We start from the raw sequence: 21,037 nt of genomic DNA on the forward strand, positions 1-21,037 counted from the left end.
TTTATTGTTTCTTTCTGTGTTACTCTTTTGTACCTTTGAAAATGTCTAAATAGACGAAAACGTTCGATATCTGTTTTATCAATTTCCCGGTGGTTTCTGCAAATATATACATATATATATATATACATATATATATTTTCTTTTATATTTATATATATATAATATATATACACTATATATATTATATATATATATATATATATATATATATATATATATGCAAGCAATCACATCACCGTGATACAAAAATGCAAAATAACCACAGGAGAAGGTAAACTTGTAGACAGTAAGTACTTTCGTTTATTACATCTTCAGACTAAATGAAAGAGATACAGAGTTGTGTTTAAATGTAAGTATCAGGTAGCAACCGTAGGGGGGGGGGGCGAGACAATAAAATGCGGGAAGGGGGATGACCTTACCGCTATCGACCTGACCAACACATAAGGTTCAATCTGACGGAAACATTTTGGTCACCATTTGAGTTATCAATTTATCATATTCAAAATGTCCATAGCTTGAATTTATATTTTTTATCAAACGTGCCTGATATTAAGCAGGTTTCTTTTATATTTCTTTCTTGTAGGCTTTTCCTTTGGATAAAATTGTTGCCTCAGGCCAATTAATATGATGGTTGTATAATGCTTTATGTTGAAATAACGCATTTTTTTCCTGGGCAAATCTCACACTATATTTATGTTGGGAAATCCTTGTTTCCAAGTTTTTCCCAGTTTTTCTAATATACATTTTTTTACAATCTTGGCAAGGAATTTTATAGATCACACCGTTGTTGTTAGGCGGGCTGTGCTTAATTAAATTTTTCTTAATGGTGTGGTCATATTTAAAAGCAACTTTGATATCCAATTTCTTGAGTAAGTTGATAATACTAAGAAAACTTTCATGAAAAAGAAGAACAAGTGTAAAGTTGTTTATGGTTTCCTTGTTCTTGATTGCATGCTTTGCAAAGCGTTTCTTGGGAGTATTGCGACACTGATTAAGAATATGAGTGGGATATTTTAACTTTTCCCCAATATTCCGGATAGTTCTAATTTCGTCATCAATAAATTCAGGATCTGAAATCCTGTAAGCTCTCAAGTACATGGAAATAAAAACCTTTATTTCTCTCTGTTCACAGGAATACTCATTTCTCGATACTACTCTTTATATAACAAGAGACGCATGCATTACTCATAATGTCTCACCTTTTCAGAAGGACACTTAGAAGACGATAATGGCGCTTCAGTACTTGATTTTGGCCTTTGTATTATGTAGCAGCGGCTCCAGTGCGGCTGCTACTGTCAGAGGTAAGGTGTTAGTCATGGTTCAGGTTGATAACTTAGGCAACGAGATAAGATGGTACCTTCCAAATAGGATTTTCTTTGGAATAGTATTTCATTATGTATTTGTCAAAGTCTTTTTTTTATGCCAGTACTTCTGTAGAAGCAAATTGATCTCGTTGGTATTTTTTTTCTTAAGTGTTGTTTGAAGAACCTAAATCTACCCGCATTGTAGCAGTCTGAGGTAGAGACTTTATCCCTTGTTACAGATGACAGCCTCAACCAGTACATCGACCTAGTTTTGGACAACGTGCAAATCATGATAGTAAATGAAGGTTTTGACCCTGCAGTGCTGCCCAACTCCACCATGGCTTTCAACCGAACGGTGAGTCTTGTTCTTGATCCAGGGCTCAGAATATACTGTATTTGAGGGTGTGCACATTTTTTTTTCCAGGTGACCTTTACATAAATGAGCCACACCATGTGTTTCTTTCTGTTTTAGTATATGAGTAGTGAGCGTACTTGTGTACATGTATTTATGCACACACACACACACACACACACACACACACACACACACACACACACACACACACACACACACACACACACACACACACACACACACACACACACACACACACACACACACACACACACACACACACACACACACACATACACACACACACACACACACACACACACACACACACACACACACACACACACACACACACACACACACACACACACACACACACACACACATACACACACACACGCACACACACACACACACACACACACACACACACACACACACACACACACACACACACACACACACACACACACACACACACACACACACACACACACACACACACACACACACACACACACACACACACAATACTAAGAAGTGTAGTATAATGGAATTTGTAAAAAGCAAAAAAAGAATAATAGGATCATATAAATTGGGAGAAGAAGGAATAAAAAAAGTAGAAAATGAGAAGGACCTGGGAGTCATTATTATGAATAATATGTCACCTGAGAAACATATAAACAAGATTTTTGGAGAAACTTATAATTTAATAAGAACAATCAAAATGGCATTTACATACCTGGATGAAGAAATGGTGAAGAAAATACAGAAAATACTAATCACTTTGATAAGACCAAGATTGGAATATGCAGCAACGATGTGGTCACCAAGTACAAAAAAATGTATAGCAAAACTTGAAAGAATACAAAGAGCAATTACAAAATTGGCACCAACTCTCTCAAAACTATCATATGAAGAGAGACTAGCAAATCTTGAGCTATAGACACTAGAGCCAAGAAGGGAGAGAGGAGATTTGATAACTATTTACAGAATCATGAAAGGCATAGAAACTATTGATAGAGAGGATCTGATAAAATGGAATGATAGAAATACAAGAGGACACGGAAGGAAAATCAAGAAAGACAGCTATAGAAGAGATCTGAAAAAGAACAGCTTTCCTCACAGAGCAATAGATATTTGAAACAAGTTAGATGAGAAAGTGGTGTGTGCAAAAACAATACATAAATTTAAAAACAGTTTAGATAAAATGAGATATGAAGACGGGAGACCACGAGCATAGCTCCCCTTCCCGTAAAATACAACTAGGTAAATACAACTAGGTAAATACACACACACACACACAATAAACTAATGAGGAAGATAGAGTCAATAGGTGGCATCAGAGGAAAATTATTGGAATGGATGAGACTTCCTGTCTAGGAGGAAAATGAGAGTAGTATTTAGAGATAAATTCTCAGATTGGGAGGAAATGAAAAGTGGTGTCTCGAAGGGATCAGTACTGGCCCCGATCATGTTTACCATATACATAAATGACATGGATGAAGGAATAGAGTGTTATATAAATTGCTTTGCAGACGACGCAAAAATACTAAAGAAAGTAAAATCTGAGGAGGATTGTAACTCATTACAATAAGACTTGGATAAGATCTGGTAATGGACTCAAAAGTGGGAAGTGAAATTCAATATCAAGAAATGTTAGTGTAATGGAATTTGGAAAAAGTAAAAACAGAATATCGAGAGATTACAAAACTGGTGAAGAAGAGGTCAAAAAAGTAAACTCGAAAAAAGACCTTGGAGTGATGATCAGCAAAGACTTGACACTGGATAAACATATTAATAAAATAGCCGGAGAAACCTACAATTTATCAAGGTCAATAAAAGTGGCATTTGCCAGTCTGGACGAGGAAATGATTAAAAAAAAAAAACAATAACTACACTAATAAGACCAAAACTCGAGTACGCAGCAACACTATGGACACCCTGTACCAAAAAGAATATAAAAGAAATAGAAAGAATACAAAGAGCAACAACAAAATTGGCACCAACTCTTTCCAAAATGACATATGAACAAAGACTGTCCAAATTAGAATGACCAACTCTGGAACAAAGAAGGGAAAGAGGAGACCTACTAACTATCAGTATAATTATGAAGGGAATGGAAATCTTAGATAAGAATGATTTATTGAAATGGGACAATGGAAAAACAAGAGGACACACACACACACACACACACACACACACACACACACACACACACACACACACACACACACACACACACACACACACACACACACACACACACACACACACACACACACACACACACACACACACACACACACACACACACACACACAAGCAAGCGACGGCCGACGGCCGACGTTCATAGATTTAGCCATTAAGAGTACCATTAGATGGAATTATTTGCCAATTGAGTGAATAGGGGGAAGGGGGGTGGGGGGTAGACAGCGCAATTCGAAGTCACTGTTGAGGAAAAAAAGTGGTTTCAAGTTAGGGAGAGAGTCAGAGAGGGAAAATACTCGTAGCCATTTTTCATCACTGGCGTCGCTCATAACAGGAACACAGGAAGATAAAGACTAATTATTTTTTGTTTACGTTACAAAGTGTTGTCATTGTTGTTATATTTACACTGAGAATGGAAAAATTAAAAGGTTTCCATCAAAGATGAGTAATTTCATTAGGGAAATTGATCATTGTGATGCTAGAGACAAAATAAAAGAAAAATATATGTTTCGAGATTGATGCAACTTTTCCTTGGAGGTACGCGAAATTGCAGTTGATTTAAAACGATTAAAAGTTTTACTTTCTTCCCATGAGGCAATATTACATTACATAAAGCGAAACTCTGATCAAGAAAAAGAAATAAGCCTGGCTAAGAAAGCAAAGGTTACCAAACTAAATAGGGAATATGAAACTTTGACAGGTGAGAGAAAGTCTTCTTAATACATACAATTACCAATAGCTTTTCCCCTTACAAGGGATGTAGCCATAGTCAAAGGCATAAATCCACTCCCATCCATTTCATCCCTACGTACTCCACTCCCATTCACCACCCTCACTCTCTCTCTCTTTTCTTGGTTCTTCCTGGATGACGGGTCATCCCCGCATCTCACCCACTACCCTGGGTCAGAAGCAATGTAGCAAGACACAACACATCTACAGCAAGGGCACTTCATTTAATTGGGGACTCCCCTCCTTCTCTGTCCCTTCATGCAGAAAATAAAAAGAAGAAGACGAGGAGAAATCCCCTCGGGCTGCGTCAAAATATCATTCATACATACTCCCTCCCCCTCCCCTCCCCCTATCCCCCATGCATCACAGCATCATCCATACACAATCATTCTGCACTCACCCCTATCTTTCTTCTCCCTTTCTTCCTCAACAGAGATTCCCCTCTTTCTCAATGCCCCATTACCCAATCCATCCATCTCATCCTCGGCCGCCCCCTCATGTTCACTCCCTCCTTACTCATGCTCACTCTCTCCACTTCTGTCTCTTTTATTCATTACAGTGCATGTGGAAATTATATATAAAGAATTCAACACAGTGACTTTGTAAACTATACATGAACAGTGTATTAGTGGTGGGCTCCATGTGATTTTTTTTTCTTCATCCCATGTAGTCTCCGGCTTGGCATTCTGCCTGGATTTTAGATATCTTCATCATCTACTGTATATTAATTAGACGTTTGACTACTGTTCCTGTGTGTGTATGTGTGTGTGTGTGTGTGTGTATATGTGTGTGTTGTGATTCTTCTGGAGGCCGGAATGGGAAAGGATTAATGAACATATTTCATCTACGCAGATCGTCTCCGTCTGCCGGTTTCAGTTCCCTACCTTTTCGCACTGGCTGTACTATTCATTAGTGTTCAATCTTGCGTATATACGTTTTTGTTAGTTATGCATGTATGTCATGTAGTGTTATTGTAATAATTGATCAATAATTTATTTCTCTGGACAGGCTGTTACTTATGTTAGAACCGGCCATATTTTTACGTCTTGTTGCTTATGTCATTGGCGGCCATATTTGTGACGTCACATTTCAGCCATATTGACTTCTTTTTTCTGTATAGTTATTCCTTGCGGTGCCGTTTTCCTCTGCTGTGTGTCATAGAAAATTGGTGCTTTTCTTTATGAACATTTTTACAGCAAAGATTGTTGGCCCAGGTTTATCCGCGCAGGGCGTATTTGTTTCTGTAAGCGATCGCCACAATTGATGTATGTATTAAGAATTTCTCCTTGTTTTTGTTTTAATGGTATTAATGAGTGGATTACTGTTACCTTGGTCAACTTTAAATATGTCTACTAAGAGTAAATTGTCTTCGTTTATGAGTCTCCAAACTCCATCTCAGACGATGGCTCATACATTTATCCTTTTGCATCAGGATCTTTCTATAGTTAAGTTTTAGGGTCAGGATTGCCAGTATAAGTCTGCAGAATTTATTCGTCGGTGCAAAGATAGTATAATTAATACTAACGTTACTACTGGGCCAGAAAAAAAATCTTATTAGTAAGGTCTCAAATTGCACCTAACTCATTGGCAGCTAAAATGTTGTCAGCTTCATGTCTTGACCCCAAAACTTTGAAACAAAATTATGATACTTGTAAAGCTAATTTCCTCAAAATATTTTCTAGCACATCTGTAGGTGATGATTTTCAAAGGTGCTTTAAGTTGGTTGATGTCTTTACTTCCCGATTGGGCACTCTTAACTACATGCGTGCTCAGGCCCAGGCCAGCAAGAGCGCTTTCAATGTCTGAGTGTCATTGTTTCATTCAGATTGAGTGAATAAACATGCTATCACTTTGGATAGGTTCCATTTTATTTAGAAATTTCTTTTTTATATACTATTACTGGTGCCTTTTCACAGAAGAGCAGCATCTTCTCTCAGCTATAAGTCCCAGTCGTCTTTTGCGAGATGTGTGTATGTATTTACCTAGTTGTATCTTACATTAAAAGAGGAGCTATGCTCGTGGTGTGTGTGTGTGCGTGTGTGTGTGTGTGTGTGTGCGTGTGTATGTGCGTGTGTGTGTGTTTGTGTGTGTGTGTATCTGTGTTTGTGTATGTGTTTGTGTGTGTTTGTGTGTGTGTTTGCGTGTGTGTTTGTGTGTGTGTGTTCGCGTGTGTATGTGTGTGTGCTTGCTTATCTGTATAATTGCACTTTTCATATACTCGTATATTGCAGAAGAGGTTGTACAAGAGATTGGTTGTAAAGTAGGACTTGGAAAACATATGAGAACACAAGGAAAAAAGGTGATAGGGAGGGATTGGTGGTAGCAGTAGCGCTAAGAAAAGGAAGGTGATGGGAAATGAAAATGGAGAAGAAAGAAGAAAAGATGAGGTTCAAGTAGTATTGAAAATTATGAGAGCAGGTAAGGCACCTGGGTTAGATGGGCATCATGCGGAGTGTCTGAAGAAGGGAGATGCAGTAATAGTGAACTGGTTGTTATGGTTGTTTAATGTGTGAATAAGGGAAAGTAGAGTGCCGGAGGATTTTAGGAGTGCCTATATACGAGTAGTTCCGCTTTACAAGGGACAAGGGGACAAATGTGAGTGTAGTAGTTTCAGAGGGATCAGACTTTTGAGTGTAGTTGGGAAGGCTTTTGGGAGAGTTTTAATTGATGGGACTGGGAAAGGAACAGAGGGAGTAATTGGTGAGGAACAGTATGGGCTTAGGGAAGGTAGGGATGACGTGGATCAGATATTTGTGGGAAGGTAGACATGCAAGAAAGGTTTACGAAAAGGTAGACATGCAAGAAAGGTTTACGAAAAGGTAAGGATATTTTTAAGGCCCTTGTGGATTTGGAAGAGGCCTATGATAGGGTAGACAGGAAGGCACTGTGGGAGGTTTTGCAGATATATGAGATTTGGGGGAAAGCTGTTAAGGGCAGTCAAGAGTTATTACGAGAGTAGTAGAGCCTGTGTTATAATGGGAAATGGAGGGAGCGAGCGGTTTGAGGTAAAGGTGGGGCTGGGTCATATATGTGTCATGTCGCCATGGCTGCTCAGTGTGTACATGGATGGGGTGGTGCGGAAGGTGAATGCAGGGATAATGGGCAGGAGATTGGAGATGGTTAAAGAAAATGGAGAAAAGTGGGAGGTGAGCAGCTGTTGCTTGCTGACGGCATTGGCCTTGTGGCAGGGTTAGAGGGGGGTTAAAGAAATTAGTGACGGAGTTTGGGATGGTATGAGATAGGAGAAAGTTGAAGGTAAATGCTGGTAAAAGCACTGTGATGAGATGTAGAAGGTGAGATAATGGCAGCGGGTTGGAAATGAGTGTTAAAGGAGAGAGGCTGGGGGAAGTGGACAGCTTTTAGTAATTGGGGTCGCATGTGGCAGGAAAGGGAAAAATGAAGGCGAAGGTAAATTGTAGACTGAAAGAAGTAACTAAAAAGTGGAAATAGGCATTCGGAAATGGGTGCAAAGAGGAGACTATATGAAGGGATAATTGTGCCGACGACACTGTATGGAGTAAACTTGAATCTTAGGAGAGGTAGAGGTGAAAAGTTTCAATGTGTTTGAAATAAAATATCTGAGAGGTATGGTAGGAGTTACAAGATTGGATAGGGGGAGAAACGAGGAAGTGAGAAGGAGAGCGGTGGTGGAAAAGAATTTGGCAAATAGGGTTGACGAAAAAGTGTTGGGATGCTTTGGACACGTAGGAAGGTTGAGTGAAGAAAGATTAGTAAAAGAGATGTGGAAGGCAGAGATGGATGGAGTGAACTTAAGGGAACGATCGAGGATGAGATAGAAGGATAAGGTAAAAAAGGCCGTTGAACAAGGAAGGGAGAGGACAGGAGATAGGGATGAGTGGAGGATGGGTGTGTATAGATGATACTAGATGAGAGGAAGGGAGAATGTGGTGGATAACGGGGTAGGGAGTGGTTATGTGTGAATGATATTTTGACGCAGCCCGAAGGGATTTCTCCCTGTCTTCTATATATTTTTTTTTTGCATGAGGGGACGGAGGGGGCGGGGGTAGGTTGCTCGCCGATTAAGTGAAGTGGCCTTGCTATGGATGTACTATGTCTTGCTACATTGGTTCTGGTCCAGGGCAGTGGGTGGGATACAGGGATGGCCCGTCATCCATGAGGAGCTAATATGAGAAGGAGGAAAGGGTGGTGGATGGTAGTGGAATGGATGAGAGTGAAATGCGTGGGAGTGGTTATGTACCTTTTGACTTGGCTACCCCCCTAATAAGGGGAAAAGGCCCTTGGTATATAGATAGATCTATATATACTATATATGAAGAAGAGGAAGAAGGTGAGGAGCCCACGGAAGGAGTGCGGGTTTCGAACCCACAAGCAAGCGAATGCGAGACCAACTTGCTTCCGATTGCGCCACCAGCGCATATCATCCACAACGAGCTCAGGTAAAAGGTAAAACGAATTGGTATAGGATGGATATGGGATGGGTGAAGGGTGGATGCATACCTTGGTTGGCCCCTCCCTTATTAACGGAGGTATATGTATGTATATGTTTAATACTGATAACCCACTTTCGGAGAAGAATAAGCGAAAGTATAAAGATCTATATATTTCGATCACTAACTGTGATCCTCTTTAGCATCTGCTGAAGAGGATCACAGTTAGTGATCGAAATATACAGATCTTTATACTTTCGCTTATTTTTCTCCGAAAGTGGGTTATCAGTATTATTTTACCAATGTGCTACGACATGACTTTGTTGTGGATGTATATGTTTATTTATTGTCTCCTACAACTCCAGTTTAAATTTTGCATTTCTTTAATTCTCTATAGATCTCTACTATTTCAGGTGATAGTTTCCTTCATTTATATATACATTTTTCTATCTGGACCGAAATTTCATGACACTTTTATCTTTTGTTTTCTGGAGTTTTCTTTATTGAACTTTAAAAAAATAAAAGATGATAACGTCTTTCATGTGTATGTAGAGGTTAGGTGCTTTGACTTGGACACACTTTATAAGGGGAAAAGGACTTTTGGTTAACATGTTTTCTTAGATCTTTATGTTGTATATTTTCGTTCTCCCGTGGCATCTTTTAAAAAATTATCACATATCCTCTCATAATATTTTTCCTCTAATTTTCATATCACATCTCGTTCTCTTTTTTTGTAGCTTTTCATTTTCTGTTTGGGGTTTTCCATAGAATTTGCACAGAATCATCATAACGCTTTTCCTCTTTTTTCCACAAAGATCAGCTTTCGTCTACTGAGTACCTATCTTATTGTATTCCTTTTGGGATTTATACCACAGAAATTTATTTCAAGCTAGGCCTTAGGCATTGCTTTGTTATTTATCTTCACCACTTCTAGACCAATTTATGCTTTTCTGACTATGATAATTATATATACGTTCGTTGCCGTCTTCCACCTCTATCAGCTTCAACTTTGCCAGTATACGATTGCCTGAATTGGTTGAATATTTAATTTTTTTCTATGTTGAATGTTTGGTTCTAGTTATTAGCAATATAATATTCTTTTTTTACAGTTCTTATCTTTGAATTTCGTCCTTTTGAGTCTCTTATTTTCTTTTTCCTCTTTTTCTAAGATCCACTGATTACAATCACCATATGTACATTATATTCACCACCTCCTTTCATCTGTCACCTTGGGATTCATCGATACCTCAGATACGATGCTTTGAGTTAGACTGATATTTAGAATATTTTTCCATAATGAATGTTTTGTTTATTTCCATCTAATGTAAGATCTTTTATCGTTCTCAGGTTATGTCTCGTCATCACTAGTCGTTTACTTTAATTTCCTTAAACCCATTGAATATTTCTGATCCCCTTTCAAACTTTACAAAGGATTACAAAGGCGGAGCATGCCGACAGGAGACCTTTTGATCCATATCTAGGTCGGATGAAAAAAAAAAAAAAAAAAAATCATATTAATGATAAATTAAAACTATAATAATGTAAAAATAACAAATAGAATACATAAATAAATGCATAGGTATAGTTGAATAACAAACAAAAAGGTAAATAGTAAATGATTATAAATTGACATATAACTAATAATAAATGAAAATCAGACAGACAAATTATAACAAAACAAAAACAAATAATATAACATAAATTATAATCATTACAGCATCTTACTTAGGTATTTATCTAAATGATTCTTAAAGCTTCGAACTGAACTACATTGCACTACCTGTGCAGGAAGTTTATTCCATTCATTAACTACACGGTTGGCAAAGTTGTTTCTACCTACTTCCAAATTGAATCTATTTCCGGACAGTTTGAGACCATTGTTTCTTGTCTGATTCTCATTCAATGTGAAAATTTGGTCACTTTTGATGTTGTCAATTCCCTTTAAAATCTTAAAGACCTGTATCAAGTCACCTCTGAGTCTACGCTTTTTTAGGGAAAACAGATTCATGTGCTTAAGTCGATTTTCGTATGATTTATTTTTGATATTTGGAATCAGTTTTGTGGCTCGCCGTTGTACTTTTTCCAGTCTGTCAATGTCTTTAATGAGATTCGGTGACCATACGGAAACAGCATATTCCAAATGTGGACGAACTAACGATTTATATAGCTTGTTAATGAGTGATGGACTTTTGAAATCAAAAGATCGCGCAATCAATCCCAGAATCTTATTTGCTTTCTCAGAGGCTGAAATACACTGCTTGGATGATTTGAGGGCGTTACTGATAATTACGCCGAGATCTTTTTCACTATCCACTTTTGTTAACGAATTTCCAAATAACTTGTAATCGTACTTACTGTTATTTTTACCTATGTGCATTACCTTGCATTTACTTGTGTTAAATTTCATTAGCCACTTTTCAGACCATTGCTGTAATTGATCTAAATCTTCTTGAATATCTAATTGGTTTGAGTGATCATTTGCCACTCCGCATAGTTTTGTATCATCAGCAAATTTGGAAACAGTAGATTTTAGTCCATTGTCTATATCATTTATATATACTATGAATAGAAGTGGCCCAATAACGGAACCCTGAGGAACTCCACTTGTACAATTTTTCCATCCAGAAGTTTTTCCATTTAAAACAACTCTCTGTTTTCGACCTTTCAACCAATTACTAGTCCAACCTAATAGGCTACCACTTATTCCATGCAAAGCTAATTTAGTAAGTAGTCTTTCGTGTGGGACGGTATCAAAAGCTTTTGCAAAGTCTAGATATATTAAATCTATATTGTTTCTTTTGTCATAATTGGAGATAACTGTGTTGTAGAATTCGAGTAAGTTAGTCACGCAAGAACGTTTCCGTCTGAAACCATGCTGGCTATCATTTATCAAACGGTTACTTTCTAAATGATATTCGATATCATCTCTGATGATAGTTTCCATTATTTTTCCTACGATCGAAGTCAAACTTATAGGCCTATAGTTATTTGGTTTCTTTTTGTCACCTTTTTTGAATATGGGAGTAACGTTAGCTAGCTTCCATTCTCTTGGGACATCTCCGGATATGATGGATTTCTTGAAAATAATTTCTAATGGAACAACGATCTCATTTTTCATTTCCTTTAAGATTCTTGAATGTCAACCGTCAAACTCTGGTGTTTTGTCAACTTTGAATTTTTCTTTACACCTTTTAATTTTTTCTTTTGTTATATTTACCGTAGTAAGTTCACCCTAGACTTTTCACAGGTTTCAGTTTGGAATTCACTTTGAGGTGTTTCGTTTACGAACACCGAGCTAAAATAATTGTTTAAGATATTACACATTCCTTCATTTGAATATTCAAGTTGACCGTCAGCAGATAATAGTGGACCAATGTGATTCCTAACAACCTTTTTATCTCTAATGTAACTATAGAATTCTTTGGGATTCTCTTTGGATTTATCAGCGATGTTCATTTCGTATTGTCGTTTTCTTTTTCTTATTGTCTTTTTTAAATCTCTCTGTATTGATACATAACTTTCATAGTCATTAGATGCACCCGAGCACTTATATTTCTTATAAGCCTGTCTCTTTTTAGCAATACTTTTTTCAGTTTCTTTGTCGAGCCACTTTGGGCGAGCCTGATTTGGGGGACGTCTGTCCTTAAAAGGAATGTAAGTTTGAATCATCTTAGTGAGCGTATTTTGAAATATTTCCCACATCTGATCTACAGGCCTTTCGTTTAATTTTGCCTCCCAATCTGTAAGCTGAAGCTCCTGACGTAGTTCTATGAACTGAGCTTTACTGAAATCGGGTATTTTAGAAACACAAGTATCTATTCTAAAATTGTTTAGGAGTTTGAATCTGACTAAATTGTGATCGCTATTTGCAACAGATTCACCGACTTCTACATCAGTTACCATGCTTTCGCGGCTAGTAATCAATAAATCGAGCAAGTTTCCATATCTTGTGGGCTCTTTTACATGCTGAATTAAGTAATTGTCACCAAGAAAATCAATCAAGCGACTACCTATATGGCCATGTTCAAGGGTCATCCAATCAATGTCAGTAAAATTGAAATCACCCATTATCAATAAATCCCGGTTGCAGAAACTAGACAGTTCTTGAAATAACAGTTTGTCGTCTGCTAATGATAATGTCTTTGGCCTATATATTACACCTATATTCAATTTTTGTCCATTTGTTAGGGTTAACTCAACCCACAAACTGTCATATGCATCCTGTTTCACTTTCTCTAAAACACAAGCATGAACATTGTTTTTAACGTACAATAGAACACCCCCACCTTTCTTGTGGTTTCTATCCTGATGAAAGTGTTTAAATCCCGCAATATTAAATTTCCTGCTTTGGCTGTCTTTCATTCATTTTGTCTGATGTTCGGCCCCAGCCATTTATTCCAAATTTTGCTTTTTCACTTGCGTGCATATATTCTATGTTCTCATTGTAAATTTCTTATCATATTATTATATATATTTTTAAATAGTTTGTTATACTGTGTTGTCGTCACATGTGTCTTGTGAATTCGGACAGCTAGAGCAAGTGTCAATCACTAATGTCAAATGTTTGTGAAGTTTGTTTCAGCAGAATCTAGTTCCCATTTTTAAATTCGCTATTGTATTCATTCTACCAAGCGATTCTCCTGAACGACAGATCATATCCCTAACTGATAACTATTTACCCTGTTACACCCATCATTACCCTCTCTCACCCACAAAGAAGGTCTTTCTTAATTACTCCATCATTCTACAACCTATCCTCATCCTATCTTGTACGACTGAAGTCTTTTCCACGGACAGATTATGGGAGTGACGTGGTTTGGGGAAGCCGGACTCTACGATGGCTGGATTGCCGGAATTTCGACCATCGAACGTAAAGGCAATGTCCTTTTCCTCTACGACGCTGAGGGTAAGGTGACCGGCATCGAGTGCAAAATGACCATCGTCAGCCTCAAGGTGAGATAATGCACAAGTCCTTCAGCAGAATATTCTTGATAAAAAAGAAAAAAAAGTCAAGAACCTCAGTCTAGGAAAAGGTTTATCTGAAACTTAGTAAAATCGTCTTACATTAAACAAAACAAAACTATTACTGTTTGGCTGGAATGTGCTGTTAAACATTCAAATCATATGCCTGATGAAGTCTATTTCTGCAGAATGTACAATTAACATTATAATTGCTCTTTGAGTCTATAGAAAAATAACTATAAGATGTTGTTCTACTTAGGTAATTTTACCTAGAGAAGGCTATTCTATTGTAAGATACTATTATTAGAATTAAACAAGAATAGAATAAGGAGGAATAGTTGGAGAGATGTGGTAAGGTGTACAGAATAAAGTTCTGAGCCCAATCCGGAGACCAGGTGCCGGCCCTTTGAGGCCGCATCTCTATGAGGAGGTGAGGAATTAGTGTTACTTTGCAGTCTGGTTGATTTAAGATTGATGACTTTCCGTCTTCCGTCTTCTTACCGATCAGGCAGTGCAGACCCAGCATGGCAGCCCCAATTAGCAACGAGAATGTGAAAAAAAAAAAAAGAATCAACGCTTTTCATTTCATAACAAGTGCTAATTCCGGACACTTGTGATTAAAGAAAATCCTCGCTTGATCACTTTATGTATATTAGGAACGTACTCTTAGTACTGAAGACGGTCAGCTATTTCCAAGTGAATAACTCAGACAATTTACTCCTCACATTTAGGCACACTACAAAAGTCTTGTGACCTTCATGGACTTGGGACCCAAGCTCGATATCACGGCACGAGTCAAAGGCGTGGACGTCTGGTTCCAAGCTAAGCTCTTCAAAGATTCGTGCAGGTTCCAAGCGTCTGCATTAGAAGTCCTAAGGATAGGGTAAGTAAAAACTGAAGAGTTTGGATGTGAGAAATTAAAAGTGAAAAATGTCAAACGAAGATCCACTATGGGGTTAGTTAATTTTGGATAGTTCTTCCTCATACTCTCTCCTACAGTTTCATTTCCCTTTCCTTTCCTCCTACCATTCCCTCTTTTACATATACTTCCTCCACTCACTTCTGTCGCAAACTAGCGTACATAATTCTTCTCTCTCTTTCTCTTTCTCTCTGTCTCTCTGTCTCTCTGTCTGCGTGTGTGCGTCTGTCTGTCTGTCTATCTGTCTTTCATTTTCCCGCACTGTCTTTATCTTCAGGTACCCGTACTCTTCTTCCGTTTTACTATCGGTCTCCTTCCTTCCGCACTTGCCTCATACGTACTATCATTGATTAATATTCTCCACACATATCACTCAGAACATAACAGACGAAATACAAGCGCTTAACACTGATATCAACAGTAAGATACACGAGCACAAAACATAAAATTGGCAAATCTTTTTCAACACAATCACGAAACAAACACAAAAAATATACAAGGCACTCAACAATATTACACTATCCACCAGTAATACAACACGCTCTTACACAACACTCATCACAACAACAGTCACCCTACCCTCAAACAGACAACAAACTAACACTCTCATGAATCACTTTACATAGATATGCCATCGTGTTCCTCACCCTGACGACCGACGCATCACCCGACGTAAGAAAGACTTCCCCACAAACCCAGACTAAGCATCCTTCATAAACAGCCAGACAAAGCATTTAATACATAACCTCAAGCACTCATCCACCTGTGGTCCAGACAGCATAAGTAACATCCACCTAATACACCTTAGACCACACGGCATGCATGCAATCACCAACACTGTAAACTACAGATTTACACATAACACCATAGCCAACATCTGGAAGCATGGTAAAATCATTACAATCCTCAAGCCTAACAGAAAACTGACAGTTCCAGCATCACATCGCCCAATCACTCCTCTCTGCAATTCCTCCAAGTCATAAAATGCCACATATTACAACTCGTCATACCACATAATCTTGCCAAATCGCAACGTGGTTTAGACCACCACATCCTAAAAACACTATTCTGATAGATCTTAAACAAAAAATTTTCGGCGGCATCAATTCAGATAAGCCCGAACATAGAACACTTCTTATAGCACTATACATTAGTAAAGGATTTTATGCAATGTCCTGATACAATATCACAAACAAGGCTGGCTAATTATTTGGCAGGTTGAAATGCCGATTTGTCATATAATGTCCAATCATTGCACACCAGAGACTTGAGGGACGGAGTACCTCAGGGCTCCGTCCTATCCCTACATTTTTTAATCTACACATGCATAATATGCCCACACCTCACATCCCAGAAATAATCTCCTCTTACGCAGACGACATAGTAATAACATGGACACACCGCAGCGCAGAGTAGCAAAAATAATACAGTCATACCTCGATACTCTCAACCCCTGGTTCACTATAGACTCAAAATAGCCCCAACCAAATCCTCAGCCACACTTCTCACCAATTGCACAGCGGAACATGAATACATACCACGTCTCTCTATCAACAACAATCTCATACCATATAGACACTCAACCAAGATTCTTGGTGTAACATAAGATACATCCATGTCATTCAAATAAAATATAAAGACAAAATGCACACCTGGACTCAACGCACTTAAATCACTTGCAGGTGCAACATTCAGACACAACAAAGAAACTACCACTACAGTATACAAACAATTATATGCGCTCATCAATGAATTATTCGAGACCTGCATGGGCCCCTAACCACGCCGAGAAACACCGCAATACCCTACAGACTATACAGGACAAAACCCTAAAGATAATTATAGGCTGCATAAATGCCTACAGACCATCTACACCATGAAACGAAAACTCTCAATGTCAAGGATCACCTCGATATGAGAGACACACAAACGCCGCAGCCTCCACAAACAGAACCTACCAATTACACTGGTCAACAAAATTTATTAAAATACCTGTCCCACAAGCAAAAGTAGGCGAACTTGATAGTATTTTTTCATTTGATTTCAAATACATTTTTAGAAATTTTCTATCAGGCATAATTTTCCTGTGATAGCATATTACATTTTAAACAATTATAACTAATAAGTGAGGCTGATATTTCAGTAAAACTTATCTTTAAAATGTAGAAATGTATGATTTTCGACTATATTTTGCTTCTGGGAGATCCCTTTTTAGTGTCCAACAGTAATTACACAACATCGAAGAGCTCCACTTCCATTGATACCGGGTTTCCATGTTCAGAATGTCCTTGTGAAACCTCTCATCATAATCTTCACGGACGGCGCCAAGACTTGTAGGGAAAAAATCCGAGTGAGAGTCTAGGAATTTAATTTTTAGGCTCGTATTGCATCCCAAGGCCTTGTAGGATGTTAGTAGTTCTTTTACGATTTCGGAATAGTTATTTGTTTTGTCACTCCTCAAAAAAACTCTGCCCTAATCTTTCTTAAATGACAGCCATGTAGATTTTCTCTTCAAATTTCTGGCCTCTCATCAGCTCCCTAATCTGTGGTCCAACAAAAAAAACCTTCTTCGATTTTTGCGTCACTTACTCTAGGAAACTTGTTTTTCAAGTACGGAATCCCTTGCCAGTTCTACCCATACCTTTAACAAAAAATTTCTTCAACCCTAGCTTAATATGCAAAGGAGGCAGATAAATTTTCTCTGAATCAACAAGAGGAGGATTGACAACATTCTTCTCTCCTGGGGTCAGAGATCGTTTCGGCCACACATCCTTTTTATAATAATTTTTCTTATCTCGACTGCCCCACCCATAGAGAAAACAATAAAACTTTGTGTAACCCAGCTGCATTCCAAGGAAAAATAAAACAACCTTTACGTCACCACAGGTATTCCATTTATGTTCTTCATATATATATATATATATATATGTATATATATATATATATTTATATATATATATGTATATATATATATATACATATATATATATATATGGGTACATATATATATATATATATATATATATATATATATATATATTCAATAGAAGTTTCATACTCTCATATGTTTCCTTCATGTTAGCTGCATGGGCCAGAGGAACAGAAGGAAAATTATTTCCATTGTAGAGCAAAACAGCTTTCAGGGTCACTTTTGAAGAGTCAATATACAAGTGCCACTCATTCCTGTCATATTTTGGTTAAGTTCCTCCATAACAGAATATACATCATTGCAAAACACCATATCATCCTCAAGTGAGAAAAACTGTTCAAAATCGCATTGTCGCTTACGATAAAAACTAACTTTGAATTCTTTCTGGAAAAGATTCCAGCCCTTGAACCTGAAAATAAGAAGTTCAGATTGCTTTTTTGAAAAGTTTAAATCCCGCACAAGATCATTCGGATCTCCTTGACTCAATATGTGGTTCATTTGAAGAAGAGATCGGCTGAAAGCGTATGTATTCTGTTTCGTTCTCCACAACCTCCTCACTTGACTCATCATATTTTAATTCCATTTGTTTTGGAGGGTCAGGTACAAGAAAGTCTTGACTGTGAGGTACTGGTCTCATAGCAGATGATAAATTAGGATATTTTACAATATACCTTTTATATTTGTAATGCAGATGTAGCAATTTGAAGTATGATCTCTTGGTTCTTTCCAAACCATAGGGATGGCAAAAGGCATATGGCGTGAACCTTTCGCCCATGCAGTGAGAAGCCTGAGACATGCTCTACAACACACATGAGGGGCCCAGCTTTTATTCTGGTCCCCTACTTTGCAGCCAAAATAATGTTAATAGCACTTTTTAATCAATGGCGGGAAACACCGTCTTAGTGACTTGAATGTCAGTACACCACAAATAAAGCAAAAATGATCTGGGTGGTTTATACAGTTTCTTGGCATTGTGAAGGTGAACGGCGGCTACACTACTCTATGATATCATAAACTTATTACCACACAAATGCGCAATACACCACCACCACTTTAAACACAGTACTGCCAAACGTATAACACTCTCACTCAGTGTTGCCAAGCTCAGTGTTGCCACCACTTGATTGAAATTTATCCTACGTAACACACTTAACGTAACATACCGTAGAACACAAAAACTGTGGGTGATGGAAACACGAAAACATTATTTTTGGATTCTGCATGCAAAAACATATAAGATGCAGATCATGTTTTCCTTAGGACGGATTCTTTGTTGACCAGTGTCGTACTACATGGCAAGAAACATCAAAACAACATCAAAATACTTATATCGCTCACAAATACTCTCTTCTCTTCCTCCACAAGCACCAGACACCCGCCCCTAGAAGCATATTCATAATCATATCACTCACAGCTTCATTGGCAGACTGAAAGGCAACACGCTGCTGCATGCCCAACCCCCTGATACCCATTTCTCTGAATTCTCTCCCACCTAAAGGACAGAGTCCATCTGGCCAGGCTGCGTTGCGGACACTATCCAGCCCTTCTAAGTTACCAGAGGTAGCTGAGTGACCGCAACGCAGATACTTGTCCAAGATGTAACACTTCACGCCATTATGGAAGACTGCATTGTCCACAATTACGCACGCCAACAACACAACATATGTTTTATAACGGATTCGTGGGAAAACCCCGTTCCAACCATAGCGTTCTTCAAGGAGACGGGACTGCTCGACCACGCAGTCTAGGGAGCGACGACAACAACAAAAACAAAAACTTTCGATCTAAGGCGTCTTCAGGGATACAAATCAAGCAAAGTAGATAAATAAATAGCGCCTGTGCGCTTAACTCTGCGTACCTGGTTTATCCTCAAGTAGTTATTCTACGCACCTTCTTTCTATACTGAACCCACAATTTTCTCTATCATTCACTCTCGTCTTACTTCCCTATCAACATAACAATACATACCCATACACTAAACCAAATACACTCAACAAACTGATCTCACTAAAATTACTTTTTGTATAGCGGAACTATACATACTCTCCTCCAATCTACAAGAACACTTCTTTTCCTTCGACATGCACTGAAAACCTCATTAGGCACTCCAGATTTACCACTCTGTTCTATTTTCAGATGTTCCACATGACATTCACTTAACTAATTGTTTTCATAGCTTTCACCTCATTCAGTGCTACTTATATCTCCTTCTTTTGCTGTTGTCATCACCATCGTCATTAATTGGATTCTTTTTCAGACATATCAGCATGGACATCACGGGTCTCGGATTGCTCAACTGGCTTTTTGAGATGATGTATGAATTTGTGGCCAACATCATCCGCCTCTTCATCCGGAATATGATTGAGGACACCGTCCAGAACATCATGAACCAAGCCCTCTACATGATTGACCTCACGCCGGTCGGGTTTTTCCTTGACTGTGATCCCCAGGTTGATCGGTATCCGCCTCAAAACACCCCGCGTCTTGTAAAGACAGACTAAAGAATAATGAAGAAAAAGTCGCATTTAGAATATGTGTTTTCTTGTCACCCGGGTTGAATATATTAATTTGTCATTTTCATTTTGGCCGAGTAGCATTCAATGGAATTTAATCTCAATATACGCATACAATGCAAAGAACCTATGCATAGCTTATATTAGAATGAAAGTGATGACAATGATAATAGAAATAATGGTGATAAAAATGGTGATGATGATGATGATGATGATGATGATGATGATGATGATGATGATGATGATGATGATGATGATGATGATGATGATGATGATGATGATGATGATGATGATGATGATGATGATGATGATGATGATGATGATGATGATGATGATGATGATGATGATGATGATGATACTGATGATGATGATAATAATGATAACGATGATAATAATGATGATAATAATAATGATGATAATAATAATAATAATAATAATAATAATAATAATAATAATAATAATAATAATTAATAATATAATAATTAATAATATAATAATAATAATAATGATAATAATAATAATAATAATAATAATAATAATAATAATAATAATAATAATAATAATAATAATAATAATAATAATAATAGTAATAATAATAATAATAACAATAATAATAATAATAATAATAATAATAATAATAATAATAATAATAATAATAATATAATAATAATGATAATAATAATAATAAAATAATAATATTAATGAT

At 37.5% G+C, this 21,037-nt stretch overlaps 1 protein-coding gene across 1 annotated transcript; it reads left to right on the plus strand.

The window, feature by feature from the left end:
• Positions 1–1,170: 1,170 nt before the first annotated feature.
• Positions 1,171–20,349, plus strand: LOC143033461 (uncharacterized). The gene is made up of 5 exons (XM_076198933.1): positions 1,171–1,301; positions 1,544–1,659; positions 13,806–13,961; positions 14,702–14,853; positions 20,076–20,349. Exons 1-5 carry the CDS (start codon positions 1,229–1,231, stop codon positions 20,317–20,319), a joined length of 741 nt encoding a protein of 246 aa, XP_076055048.1. The 5' UTR covers positions 1,171–1,228; the 3' UTR covers positions 20,320–20,349.
• Positions 20,350–21,037: the final 688 nt, after the last annotated feature.

The sequence above is a fragment of the Oratosquilla oratoria genome, chromosome 15 (genome assembly GCF_046742065.1).
Source record: "Oratosquilla oratoria isolate Oo_2021 chromosome 15, ASM4674206v1, whole genome shotgun sequence".
In the NCBI taxonomy this organism is placed as follows: domain Eukaryota; kingdom Metazoa; phylum Arthropoda; class Malacostraca; order Stomatopoda; family Squillidae; genus Oratosquilla; species Oratosquilla oratoria.

What these genes read in the sequence shown, in the direction of transcription:
- LOC143033461 (XM_076198933.1), top strand. Translation starts at nt 1,229, where the DNA reads ATGGCGCTTCAGTACTTGATTTTGGCCTTTGTATTATGTAGCAGCGGC. An exon ending in CCATGGCTTTCAACCGAACG is followed by an intron (nt 1,660 to 13,805) that starts GTGAGTCTTGTT and finishes TTCCACGGACAG; the next exon opens with ATTATGGGAGTGACGTGGTT. An exon ending in TTAGAAGTCCTAAGGATAGG is followed by an intron (nt 14,854 to 20,075) that starts GTAAGTAAAAAC and finishes ATTCTTTTTCAG; the next exon opens with ACATATCAGCATGGACATCA.